This window comes from Larimichthys crocea, chromosome VII (assembly GCF_000972845.2).
Source record: "Larimichthys crocea isolate SSNF chromosome VII, L_crocea_2.0, whole genome shotgun sequence".
Classification (NCBI taxonomy): Eukaryota; Metazoa; Chordata; class Actinopteri; family Sciaenidae; genus Larimichthys; species Larimichthys crocea.
Genome location: NC_040017.1, coordinates 22,051,648 through 22,065,598, shown reverse-complemented (window position 1 = coordinate 22,065,598; position 13,951 = coordinate 22,051,648). Strand labels below are relative to the sequence as shown.

The following is a 13,951-nucleotide window of genomic DNA, read 5'->3' as shown; positions in this document are numbered from 1 at the left end:
CTGCCGACGAAGTGAATAGGGAGGGAGAAAAATGACCGTCTTCAGTCCTGTTCATAATTTTCTTTTTTTTATTCAGCTGTTGTGAACAGATGAGGCTTTTCATGTTCAGATCTGATTCTCTAGTCTTTTGTGATGACAGAAGCAGCATGACTCAGTGTAGGGTAACAGTGTGTGAGTAACAGTTTACAATTATTAGGTTAATGGAGGACGCTGATGAATGAGTCTAAAGGCTGGAAATTCTTTTGTTTGCTCATTTAAAGCGGGGAAACAGTTCAGTCACAAAACATAATGACAGTTTTAAATATTGACAGTATTTTTTTTTTAGACCTAGCAGCCAATTGTTATTTTTTCACCGTGTTAAAGTGGCGTTAAAATATCCACTTCCTGTTTTTCCGTTTCATCTGTAGACGACATCTGTCCAAATTTACATGTTCTTGTTTTCGTGTCATACGTTGCAGTACGTCGCTTCAACAGACTTCAAACGGAAGATCATGAAATCCAGACGTTTCATATCAAATATTTTGTGTCATGAAAGACGATTGCAATTTCACTATTTGATGATTTTAATCTGCACTGATTCTGTGAAGCACCCTCTTTCACACACACAAGTGTAACATCGATTCATTCAGTTGTCCAAGCATGGCGGTGGTTATTGGTGTTAACACTTAAGTCTCCCCAAAAAGAAACAGTTCTTTAATGATTCTTTATCAACCCAGATTATAAATTGAGGAGCACAGTCAACACTGGAGAAAGGCTTGCCACAGCCTTAGTTACAAAATAAATATGAGAAGTTAACCGAGAGCAAGACTGACAGACTGTGTGGGCTCGGAGCTGTTTTGATGGACTCCTCTCCTGATAGCTTCTGTCTACTGCACATATTTTAAGCAGGCTGGAGCACTTGTCCCATGGAAGACACTTCTGTGTGTTTTGGCTTGTATTATTTCTGTCACTTGTGCCTGCCTACATATTAGGCATTGCAGATATCCTCTTAAGTGAAGAGATGGGATATGATTTGTTTTTTTTTTTCTCTCCCACTATGATTTTTCAGCTGAGCGTGTCATCAGTGTAACACTAAACTGTCGGGTGCTTTTCACAGAAATGTTTCTGCTTTTATTCACACTTGAGCTGTCGAGTGAAATTTGCAGAAGTCTTACAAGATCTTGAGTTTGTACAACAGCGACTGGGCTTCTGTTCGAGACGTGCCAGCGTGTAAAGTGGTTCAGTTTTAATGAACTACACACTGTAGAAGAAGTGTGAACGGTAATATAGACGGTCCACTGAATGTTTGCTTTGTTTCTCCACAGGTAATCCTGGTGCAGGTAAACCCAGGTGAGGCCTTCACTATTCGACGAGAGGATGGTCAGTTTCAGTGTATCACAGGTAAGAAAGTGTTACATATGCATCATGCCAGTGTGTATAAAACATAAATGAATATATTTGGATCCGTTGACGATGTAAATCGATGTAAATTAATGTAAATTTCTTCCTTGTGGCACGACATGCGTTTCTAGCCTCGAGAAATAAAAACAAGTTCATACAGTGTGATGACACCAAATTAGTGGGTTTGCAGTGCACACCCTTTCCACAAAATTTCAAACAGACGTCAGCCAGTCATATGTTGTGACCATATGTTATTCTCTACTTTAAAAAATATCTAAACATATGGTTTAGATATGCCAACCCCAAAAGCAAAGAATGATTAAAAGCAAGTCCTAGCAGTGCCTCATAAATATGAAGATCTGCCTGAAATGCTCCACCAGTACGACATGTTGTCACTGTCAGTTTAGGCCATCGTGTTCACAAGACATATTCCATCTTGGCTGCAAATGTGCGGCTCATTTAAAACGCTCAGTACTCTGCTAGTACCTTGACATCCATGGGACGCTAAGAGACACAAATGATAATAAATATGTAAATATCTAGGACTGTGCGATATAATCTGAGAACATTTTGCTAATATTGACGATTATTATCATATGCAAATCGAAAAATATGCAAACTCACCTGGAAATAAAATCAAACTGATGTTCGGTGCAATAAATAGTTTTTCCATTATGCATATAACATCAGACAACTCTTCATGCATCCAAAGTAAAAACTTAATTGACTCATTCTTAACTCGCTTTGTTCTTTTATTAACTACAAATTAGCTCGGCCTCATTAAATTAAAGATTTAAACATTTAAAGGTTGGATTAGTCATTCTGGAGAAAGTTTGTTGATACTTGACCTCAAAAGCTCCTTCGGTAGCTCTGTGCACCCAAACTTATGGACGCATGCTCTGCCCCTCCTCCGCTCTGATTGGACAGGTGGGTAAAAACTTTCAACTCTGTGCTACCAGAAGAAAACGCCAAACATCCAGCGCTTACCGGAGAATAGACGTACAGTGCCTCGGGTGTTGCTGTCTGTAGCATTGTGTAAATATGTGACACTCCCACTGTAAACAATTTAAAAACGACACCGGCCTCAGGAAAGAACAGCAGACAAAGCTTTTTATGGACGTGGAAATCTCTTTCTCATAGCTGAAGCATCATCAGCGACATGTAGGCACAATACAGCATCCAAAACACAAGATGAGTTGTTAGGATTGTTTTTACAGATCTGTCTGTAACCAAGCTAACTAACAATGTAATGTTTAATGCAGAAACATCCTCCTGCTTCGCAACTCTCGGGGGTTTCTCACCTCATCGACGTTACTCTTGCCTGATCATAGCCGTCTCCTCTTTGGTAGTTTAAGATTTAATGTTATGGAGTTCACCACGTTAGCCAGATTTCCACCTGTCCCTTGCACCTTATCCTTGTCCTGCGTCCAACAACAGAACTCCACCTGTTGTTGATTGGCTGGAATATTTGGCTCGTTGCAAGCCACTTTTTTATTTCTTTGTTTCCAAAGAGCAAAAGTTTGAGCGCAGCGAAAACTGGATTGTTTTCCTGTGCGCACGCAACAGACAAACACACACCAATACAAAGAGATTTGTACACTTTTCAAGAGCACAAACAGGCTCTGCATTTGTGTTTGGCTGATAAATAAATAAAATGTACATGAACATCTGAAATTTACTCGCAAAGCTTAGCATCTCTGTGCCTGTACATCCGGATAATTATGACAAATAAAGCGGCTTTTCTAAATCAAGTATACGACAACCCCTAAAATTGTCATCTAATCATTGCTAAAGGTTCCTGCGGTTAACAGCAATTTTCATGTAGGTGATTAAATCTGATCAGTCTTAACAAGCGTATGATTACAACTGGCAGAAGAATAAATTAACAGATCTACAGTTTAGCTTTTTTCTTGATTTTCAGCAGTAGCTCCACCTGAATTCATTCAGCTTTTTTTTTTTTTCCTGTGTGTGCGTGCAGTGAAGAAGCGTGGGGGTAGGCCAAGATGCGCTGACGTATTTTTACAGACACGACAACAGGATGACAGTTATGTCTCACAGCTTTCCAGACTGTTCAATGGCATAATTGCATCCTATGTTTCCAGAGAATACAGATAAATTTACAGCTGGAAAGAATGTGTAATCGAAGCGCATCCATTTTAAGAGACGCAGCGTTTATCATACTTGATCACATCGACTCACATTTGCTCTTTAATACGCGACTAAACGAATAAAATATGTATCCTTGCATGATAAATAATTGAAGATAGCAGGTGGAAAACAGACAGATGAAATGCTGCCGGACCATCATCATTCTTCAGTAACTGTGATGTTGTGCGCACATAAATGCATCCTCTTTGATTTTTATTGATGTTTTTATTACAACACTTCCAGTAATACAGGACATGTCTCCCCTGCTTTTTTGTTTCTGGAAAAAAAACAAAAAACAATATTGTTTTCCCCCTCATCAACTTTGCTACCTGAATGTCATTTGGCATGCCGCTCTTCTCGTGTAATTTGCCAGATGATAAAATGAACTCTGAGGCCGACAGAGCTCATAATGTAAAAAGAAGCATATGGCATAATTACGGCGTGTTGGTAGAGGAGTTTGGGCAGAAAGGCGCTGTTTGACTAAGATGTGTTACACATTCCTATTTGTCCTGATGGCAGTCATTTCCTTTTTTCCTCAATTGTTGGTGTTTGTGCTGGCTTTGTGACAGGCAACAATGAAGCCTGGCTCCAACACGTCGCTGACATTGTGAACGGAAGACAGCTGGAGTAGTTGTAGGAGGTAGAGCTGTGGGGCCATAATCGTAAACCGTCATAATCAAATGTAGCCCCCCCCCCTTCTCTCTCGAAAACATGGATCTGAAAATGATTTACTTTGTTTATGACATCCCTCCGTGCATTGACATTTGTGTGAGCTAACCGGCCTCCTAAATGTTCAGTTTGATTTGGAAAAATAAAAGATGACGGCATGATAAAGGCTTGTGAGCAAATAACGTTTGGCGCTTGACATTTTAGCGTACATGTATGAAGCAGTGCTCGTAGTGACGTATATGAATAGCAACAGGACAAAAGGGCCTGTGCATCCAGGTTTAGATGACAAAGGAGCAAAAGCGGTGATAAAATGATGCTGCCCAGGCAGGAAGCCATGATACAGTTTGCTCACGCAGGGGCTCTTCTCCCTACTCCTGTCTGACTGAGCTCCCACACCGGCCCCCCCATTACGATCTGAGTAAACCTTCCTAATAGGGAGCGAGCATACATAGTCTCTCCATCAGAGGAGAAACAAAGAGCTGAGAGGTGCCACATAGATCAGTGTGACTGCTACTAACTGGCCTGTCACAGGGTGCACTCATCTCTCTGTGACGTGAATAGAGGGATGACTCACCGCTTGCAGTGCAAGGAGGGAGGAAGAAGGAGAGTGTGTGTGTGTGTGTGTGTGTATGCACGCATGTATGCGCATGTGGTCGGTCGGTCGGTTGGTTTGTTGTGTGTTCACAACAACAGACTGTCCCTGTTCGCTTAAGTGTCCGTTGTGCATATACATGCGTTCACCTTTAACCCTGGTGTGTGTTGAAAGAGACGGCGTGACACCCATTTACAAATCAGGATCTGGTTTCCACATATCTTTCAGGATTTGCTCCATCCCACACCAATTTGTGTATTCATGTATTTCATGTATTTTTAGCAGCTGGATGTGCGTAATTGCTGCGTGTTAGCGCATGACAGGCTGCTTAATATGAGCCAACAGTCTTGTAAAATGCAGTTTATAGAAGGCATTTGTCTTTTTTTTTTCTTTTTTTATATCTGCCTCGGAGGATGACGAGGAGGAGGAGGAGGAGGAGGGGCCTTTTAGTGAGGGAGGCTAATTAGGTTGGCCATTTAGCATCTCTCTTGCTCTTTATCCCCCCTGCCATCAGGGGAGTTCTGTATGTGAGTGGACATGCCTTCATAGCTTCAAGCCAGACCCCCAGGGCTCCCGAGGCCGGCCTTTTCCCAGTGTCTCCCACTGTAAGTCTGAAGTCTGTATCACCGGACCACCTGATAAGCTCGGTGATTGATGAGGCAAGTCAACATCAGGACCACTGGGTTGATTAGATCCACTTCTTTATCTGACTTAGCCTGCCGCTGATTCACATCACTTTGGATGATTCAGTCTCTCGTTGATGGCCGCAAGCACCGTCTAGTTCCACTGGGCTCATTGAGCCTGATAGAGATGCGCCTCCTCCCACAAAAGCCAAGACAGCAATTCTGGCATCTCGACAGGAAGCTCAAGAGTCTGTGAGTGTGTGTGTGTGTGCGCATATTTGTATGTGCGTGCAGCTTGCCAGCGTCCTCTGCCTTTTCTCTTTGTTAGATACTTGTTGGTCAGTCAGCCCATCCGTCTACTTGTCCCCTTATCTCTCATGCCATAGCTGTGAAACACCTCATCTCATTCCTGATGGTGCTGCAGATGTGCTTAGTCTGTTTTCTATCAGTGGGACTTGAGGCTGTCATGTCCCCTGTGCCTGAGACTGAGCAGCCAGGATGTGCACCGTTGAACATCTGACGCTGTGTGGTGAGGGTGTTATGCCATGCACACGGTTTCGGGGTGGTTGCATGTTTATCATGGTTCACATAATTGGGTGCAAACATCAGACACATTAACCACATTAGCACATTATTTTTATACTCGCCACACCTCCCCCACCTAACTACTAAGTACATGTACACGAACGTGTGCACACACACACACACACACACACAGGCACGGTTCATTCACAGGTTCTGCAGTGAGTAGCTCTAAGAATGACTGAGCTCGTGACTCATTCTCCCATTGCTGCGTTGATACCAAGGGGGAAGGAGAAAAAAAGGATGGTAGGTAAAAGATGATGAGAGAGAGAGAGGGGTGTTCCAAAAAAAAACCCCAACAAACTTTTGTTTTTCTTCTAAATTTAGGGTTGGGATGTCTGGAACAAGGCTGTCCGGCTCAGCTGTTTTTGCACTAAATTATCAACATCAGTGGGTTTTGCAAGATTAGCTTCTCATTATGGGAGACGGCTGTTCGAGAGTGTATGTTAATTTTCCTGAACAGGGCTTAATAATTTTGTTATTTAAAAAAAAACTAACTTTTCCGTTTCCGTCTGGCTGAGAGCAGGAACAGCAGTGTGATGTTCTGCAATAAGCACAAGCATGAAGGTTACCGATCCCCTCCCCTCCTCTCCTGTAAACGTCATTTGTGCCAGTGGGGTTGCAAGAACGACGCAGATGCCTTAATCAGGAATTCAGACAAAGTTAACTAAGGGGGAAAAAAAGGCTATTCTTATTAAATAGTTCCGTTGTTTACTGCACAGCTTCCTCCCCGAGGCTCTGTTTTGCACACAGATCAACACGGAGTGCCCTTTTCCTCTTTCTTTTTCTTTTTTTTTCCCCCCACTTGTGCCCCTCCTCTGTCTCTCGGCCTGGATTTGACAGTGGTCGGATGCTAAACGGCCAACGACAAGCGTACGCGTCCGTGGCTTCGTAATCTGATAATAGAATGTTACACTTATTGCAAATTACTACCCTCTTAATTGATGGAAGATCTTTCCTGCCTGCGTTTTAAAAAATGTGCTGTCCTGTGCACAAAAAACACACAAAAAAACAGAACACAGTGTCACCACTTAAAATAACAAGGTTAGGGTTTCTTGCAATTAGTACTTTTTTTTGTTTGTTTTATTGACAGCTCAGCACTTAGCCTCTTTCACTTGCTTGGCTGTAATTATTAGACTATGTCAGTTAGTCTGCTCGGCTGCCCTCTCTCTCCTCTTTATTTGCGGTCGGAGACAATTTATCAGCTCTAATTAATAATCAAGCCCGCTCCATCTTTATAGGCTCGCAGTTGATCATGTTGCCATTGAGAGCTTATTGAATGTTCCCATATGACACCGCTCTGTCTTTCTTTCTGACTCACTCTTGTGTTAACCCAGCCAGGCTTCTTTTTTATTCTTCGTGTCTAATTGAGGGTTCGTTTGTGCGTCCGATTAAACCCGACGGTTTGCTCGGCTTGCCACGTCTGCCAAGTTTTCCTCTGTTTGCAGTGTGCCTTAGGAGACCAGCGTGAAGTCCCCACTTGAGTTTGTTCATGATCTCTCTACCCATTTTGAGACAAGAGGAAACAGGTGGATGCTCAGAGTGTCCTTAACACCTTTTGCACGTCCGTGTATGTATGTATGTGTGTGTGTGTGTGGACGTGTTGCCTGGCCTTTGACAAGTCTCTCCCTCAGCTTTTTTGACACAACTCGAACAATTATCCCCATCTTGTCGCGGTAACCTCCAGCCTCCTGTCGACCCAGACACGCCGTACCAGTTGATCCTGTCAGCATGCCAGAGGAGGCGGAGAGGTGAGGATGGCTTCTGTGATGTTGACGGAAGATGATGGTGTACCCAAAGTGTTGCCTAGCCTGTGTTTACACTGCCAGAAGGGGCAGCTTGTTTGTGGCTATTCTTGGCTCAGCGGCAGCCGGTTTTTTTTTTTTTTTTTTTTGTGGAAGGGAGGACTGATGTTTTTCCCGTGGCTGCTTCCTCTGGAAGGCTGGCACTCCACGGCCACGTCAGCACAACCAATGCTCCGGTTGACTCAGGGGGGGGAGGGGAGGGAAGGAGGAGGGGGATGTGGCCTTTTCTATCTGATCTCTGTCAGCACTCGTGCGTCAGTCTGATGTAAAAGAGTGGGTGTTTTTTTGCCCCCCTCCATTCTCCACCCTACCTCTCTTCTCTCTTTCTCTCTCTTAGATGTGTGTGTGTGTGGCTCCCTCATCCTCCCTCCCTCACCCTTCGCTTTCCGCTAGTCCTCTTCTCCGCAAGTCTTTCGGCCTAAACGGACAAACAATGTCATATTAAACGCTAACGTGATTCATCAGGTTTCCTGTTAGTCAACACTGGCGGCACTAACTGGAGTTTTCCTTAATCAGCGGTCGCACAGGTGCGCACCAGGCACCTGGCATAAGCACAACATAATTTATTAGTCTTAAAAGTGAGTGGAGTTAACAGTACGCGCTTTGAACTCCCACTCAAATGATATTGTAATCGGCAATCAATAAGGGCTGAGGCGGTGTGACTGGCTTCATTCAGGCTGAGCTCTCCCATGCTCCCTGAATTGAGATTTGTGTCCTCGCAGACCCTGTGTTCTTCGGTAGGGAAATGACTCACTGCCTATCAGTCTGCTGGCTCGGTGCACTGAGAGGGGCTTCAAAGCTCTTTGCCCTTTTGATTTCAGTATAAGAGCCCTACCTGCTATCTGTCTGTTCCAATGAACTTTATTAGCAGGTTAGACTAATACAATATTTTCCCAGTGACTCTTCTACCGGTGGGAAGTAATAAATTGTGAGACTGTCTGGCGTTAGACGGTAACTGTTTTTAAAAAACGGTGCATCTTCCAGTTTTTTAGGAAACTTTTGTTTGGCTCGTTTATGTTGAAATGAAATCCAGTTTTAATAACTCATCCTGAGCTGTGCCAACATGAACCCTGTTCCTGTTTTTTGGGTTTCTGAGATGATTCATTTCCCAAGCTTATTCATATTTTTTGGACTAACTGCTGCTAAATAAAAGTACATTTTAATTTTAAAACACATTATACTTAAACAACATCGGCTCAAACGTTTCTTCTCTCATCAATTAAATAGGCCAGTCGTCTTGTGAAAGGTGTTACATGCTGTGACGAAGTGTTGAAGGTCACGTGCAGCTCTTCATCTGCCGGTTCGTCCATCCATTCCTCATATGTTTCGAACAATCTTAAAGTCCTTGTCTAGTTTCTTTCTTATTGAACAATAGCATTTCTTGCCAACATTTGAGATCAACAGCTTCAATAGGAAACATGTGGCTGCTGAAAGAAGTGAATGAAAACCAGAGCTTCTGATGCTATTACATTATACTGAGAGTTTAGGTTAAGCTTGGTGTAACAGGGTGAACAAAATCTTCAGTAAAATATAATACAACACCGCAAACAGACCATAAAGTTGACACCTCTTTAATTTAGCTTTATAACCGCCACAGATTTATTGCAGGGCTGTTGTGTTAAACTACATCAAGTCGGGTTTTCCTAACAAAAAGGAGCTGGCCCGTATATCAACATTCACTTGCTGCTCCCAGAGAGGTGGAGCCTGGACTTCAGCACCTGACGGGGTGGTGCTAGAGGTTAGAAGTGGGAGGTTTCAGTGTTTCATTACACAGGCCTGCCTCTGTAGTCGTGGGCCTGTTATGGCTGCTTATTTAGAAGCGCCTTCTCTGTGCATACGGCAGCTTTGACAAAAATGAAGGAAAACTCTTCCACCAGCAGGCCGCCGGGAGGTCAGTGTGTGTTGTGGATCTTTTTTTTTTCCCTCCCTCTCCTTGCATGACATCTAGCATTGGTGGGCCCCCAGTGTTAATGTCTTAGGATTGTAAGAAGAGAAATGTGTGAATGTGCAAGCTTGGCACGGAGGTCCCTCTCTCTTTCTCTCTCTCTCTCTCTCTACCAGGCTTTCTGCTGAGCTGTCACTTCTCCGAGCTGAGCTAAGCCGCTGCACTTGCCCCCCTACGACAGAGCCACGCAGGAAACTTTGTTGTTTCTCAGCACTTTTTTTTTTCTAAAGTGGTCATCTTGCGTTTGCCAGTATTTTTAAGAAAAATGCATTTCTCTGCCTTCTCTTACTCGCTTAGCTGTTTGAAAAATGAAACGGTTGTTGAAAATACAGCTGGTGCGGAGTGAGTCGGCTACGTGGGGATTTTCCTTTCTTCGGAGGTTGGCTGTTGGGCTGAGGTTGGCTCTAGTCAAAACATGCCAACTGTCATATACGATAGGTGGCAAAATGGGAGGAGTTGTTATGGTTGTCCAGGGTTACAGACGTAAAAGTCCATCTATTATCTGCGATGAAGGTTTGCGGTGATTGACAGTTTGAGTGCTTTAAAGGCCTGGATGGACAGTACAAGAGTACAAAAGACAAGAGGCTGTACTGAAATAAATCTGTTTAAGTCTGTCAGAGACTGTCTACAAAAATCTGAAGGGAGAAAGTCGACGTCTCCTCGAGTCGAGTTGCTGATGGGGAAAAAACACGTTTTCTGAAATATTTGTAACTCAAGGCATCAACATAAACCTGTAGTATAGTTATTATCCGACGGCACTTCATCATTTAAACTAAACTTTTATTTATGTTTATGCATTTGTGTGTGCTCGGTGTGGAAACAATTGTAAGCTGTTAGGCTAAGGCTTGAATGAATCGGGCCAGACAGAGGCTGTAATTTCAGCCCTGCGCACTGCTCTAATAGTCTCAGTACTATTTACCACAGATGAAACAGCTGTTTGCCCTGCGGGAAAGTGTTTGATCTTGCTCCTTCTTTCTTTACAGGTCCTGCTCAGGTTCCCATGATGTCTCCAAATGGTTCAGTGCCTCCAATCTATGTGCCTCCTGGATACGTTTCACAGGTATTACCTCCTTACTATTTCCAGTTGCAGTGTAACTGATTGGCATCTTGTCGATCTGTGGGCAGCTTTTGATATCTGCGTCCTGCGCTCTTGTTTGTTTTTCTCTTCAGATCATAGAAGAGAACGGCGTGCGGCGGGTTCTGGTTTTACCTCAGCAACCAGAGTTCCACCCCGGGGGCCACTCCCCTCTCCACCACCCTCCACCTCCACCCCATGCCCACCTGCCTGCCTTCATCCCTCACCCTGCCATGATGCCCCCGCCACCCCACCTGTACACGGGTATGCCGGGCGGCGTGGGCGACATGAGCTCTCAGTACATCTCCCAGTACCATCCAGCTCATATCTACTCAGAGCAGGGTGAGTTGGAGACAGCAGTGTCAGTGTTATTATATCAGGATGTTTTTTATTTGTTCCCAACACTTTATTTGTTGCATACACAGTTATACAATCAAGGCCCGAGTCAAGTGTTTTTTTTAATCTTAAGGGGGTTATCTCACTCCCACTCTGTTTATTTGTATTCCCTTTCATATTAACCTGTGAGTTTGCCATTTTTTTGACCTGTTTATCTGGCCACCAGACATTTGTGCTCCTGCCTGTCTGTAAAAAAAACTCACAAGTGTTGCCTCTTTGTTCCTTCAGTCTCTGCAGATTCTCACTCCCAACACGGACGCCCCACGTTCGTTCACCGAGACGACAGAACGTGCAAAACATACGAGCGTCTGCAGAAGAAACTAAAGGACCGTCAGGGAGGTGGAGGAGGAGGGCAGGTGAAGGACAGCCCTCCCTCTTCACCGCAGAAGACTTGCAGCAGCCCTATGACTGTTGACATTCACAACGGCGTCGGCGGGAAAGGGCTGGAGGCGGAGCAGGGACAGCTCAGCCACGCAGTGGCCGGCCCCGACAAGCAGGCAGGCAGGGGCAAAAACGGAGAGTCAGGAGGTAAGGAGGGTTAAAGGGCAGGGGGTTTGTCCAAGTTTACAATCGGGCTGACATGCAGAATTTTTCCGGATGTTTGGAGTGTGTTGTGTTTAGGCGCTCAGAATAGCGCCTCATTAGCTGCAGCAGCTGGTGGCGGTGAGGGATCAGCAACATGTCCAACATTATTCTTGATTACATGAACTCTGACTGCTCATTAATCACAAGACCGCACACTTGGCGACACCAGTACATAATTAAGGAATTACTGTCAATTTTGAAAGTTGAGGGAAAAATTATTTCACCTTATGACCTCATGAAATCTTGGAACACTGAATTATGAGAAGGGAAATTAAATGGGGTGTTTTTTAACTTTTGATAATTTCAATGAAGGGGGATGAAGCCGATGTGTTCTGTTAGAGGTGGGTATACAAGCGTCCAAATGTATCTACGTTTGTGAACTTGACTTGTCTATGATTGCGGCAACAACCCTCCTCATGAGTGCATCATTTCTTTTAGCTACAATAAATTAGATCCACGTATTTTTTTCTACTTTTTGATCAGGAAAGTCGTCGGTAAAACCTGCTTCATGTAGTTTACTGACATAAGTGTAGTTATACCACCAGATATTAGATAGATGCGGCAAAGTTACACCCATTACTACACCGTCCAAGATGCAAACAGACTTTACATAGACAAATGTTACCGTAGTAACATGCTGTAAGTCAGTTTTTTTGAAAGACAGACATTTCATAAATCCGTGTTTTCTTTCCTCTCCTCAGAGCTGGATGAGGAAGCTCAGGCCCTGCAAGCACTGTTGAGTACCATCAGCAAACCAGTGGTTAGTATTCATTTCTGCTTCATCTGTTTTCTTTTTTGTTTTTGTGTTTTTCTTAATCTAATTAATACTAATTGCACAATTTTATGTGACTATTAGTGCTGTGTTCATGAAAACCCATAATGATGCAAATGTGTTGCGTCATTAAACATTCTATTAACATCCATGATTAATTCTTGCTGACATCTCGGTAATGGAGTCAGACTTGCTGACTAGCATCCACGTGGGGCTTTTCTATTCCCAAACGTGTCGCCAAACAACTAGGCTAGCAGTTACTAAACGGTTTGAGCTTTTTTTTCCACTGAATTACCAAACTCTCACATCCTCGTGGTGTTATGTTTGCTGGCTCATAGACAAGATTAAATATTACACTTATATATTACACATGTCTGCAAAAGTCTTGTATTATTATTATTATTATCATTATTTGAAATTGAAAACCCTTGAACAACCTTTGTTTAGTGGCGCAGCACTGTGGATAAACACAAAGGGGAAATAGCTGTTTTGACAGCAGCTGGATGGGAATCAGTAGAACTCAAAATAGAATTTCCTTGACCTCATAAGATTGGATTTGTCATACTCTGTAAGGTCTGAACTCAGTGTAAAAGTAGCAAAACAAGTCTATTTGGACAGATGATGCATAAAGTTAAGAGAGGATGTTTAATACAGGGAAGGTTCAGCTTCAATGGAAAGTGGATTTTCAGTCGTTTAACAACGCTGGTTTGTTAAACGACTGAGAATCTAACTGTGGGAAGTAAAGGAGTAAGGTAAGCCCCAGAGGGCAGAGGGGAAGATGAGGAGGAGGAGGTGCAGACTTGACCTGATTGAATTCTTCCACATATGAGTCCCCCCCCCTGCTGTGTGTCTCAGGCTATTTTTAAACCTCTTCAAAACAGAATTAAAAATCTTTGGATTGCACAACACATCCCTGCCAAGTGTACGGCAGTGGCACCAGCGTGAATATTTTGATCCCTATCTCTTTGGAAATTTAAGACTGAGATGTTTTCCGCATGATAAAGACCTAGAAGTCTGGGGCAAGACTTTTTGGATGTAAAATTTAGAAAAGTCTATCCTGAGATTTTGCACGAGTTATCCACATCCGGGTCTGATTGTGCTGCCTCAGCTCGTTAGTGACCTGTGAAACTTTTGATATGATAGGTGTCGGACATCCAGGCAAGGGAAGCAGTAGTGACCTGGAGTGCGCCCACCAAGCCAGAGAGTGAGAACGGCAGTGCGGAGGATGACTGCAGCCCCCAGGAGCCCTTCAGCTACGAGGTGTCCATCTCGTTTAGCGGCAAGGATGGAAAGTACAAGAGCATGTACTGGTGAGTGAGTACTAACAGCAGGATGCTACAGTACATGCCTGCGATTTTACATACAGTTATTTGAAACAA

The 13,951-nt window shown here is 43.6% G+C and overlaps 1 protein-coding gene across 1 annotated transcript in view; it reads left to right on the top strand.

The window, feature by feature from the left end:
- fndc3a (fibronectin type III domain containing 3A) overlaps nucleotides 1–13,951 on the top strand; it is a 41,305-nt gene that overhangs the window by 11,971 nt on the left and 15,383 nt on the right. Inside the window, exons 3-8 of the mRNA XM_010743364.3 lie at nucleotides 1,305–1,380; nucleotides 10,728–10,804; nucleotides 10,915–11,161; nucleotides 11,444–11,743; nucleotides 12,502–12,560; nucleotides 13,716–13,882. Coding sequence (XP_010741666.3) covers nucleotides 1,305–1,380; nucleotides 10,728–10,804; nucleotides 10,915–11,161; nucleotides 11,444–11,743; nucleotides 12,502–12,560; nucleotides 13,716–13,882 — 926 coding nt within the window. The remainder of the gene's footprint in view (nucleotides 1–1,304; nucleotides 1,381–10,727; nucleotides 10,805–10,914; nucleotides 11,162–11,443; nucleotides 11,744–12,501; nucleotides 12,561–13,715; nucleotides 13,883–13,951) is intronic.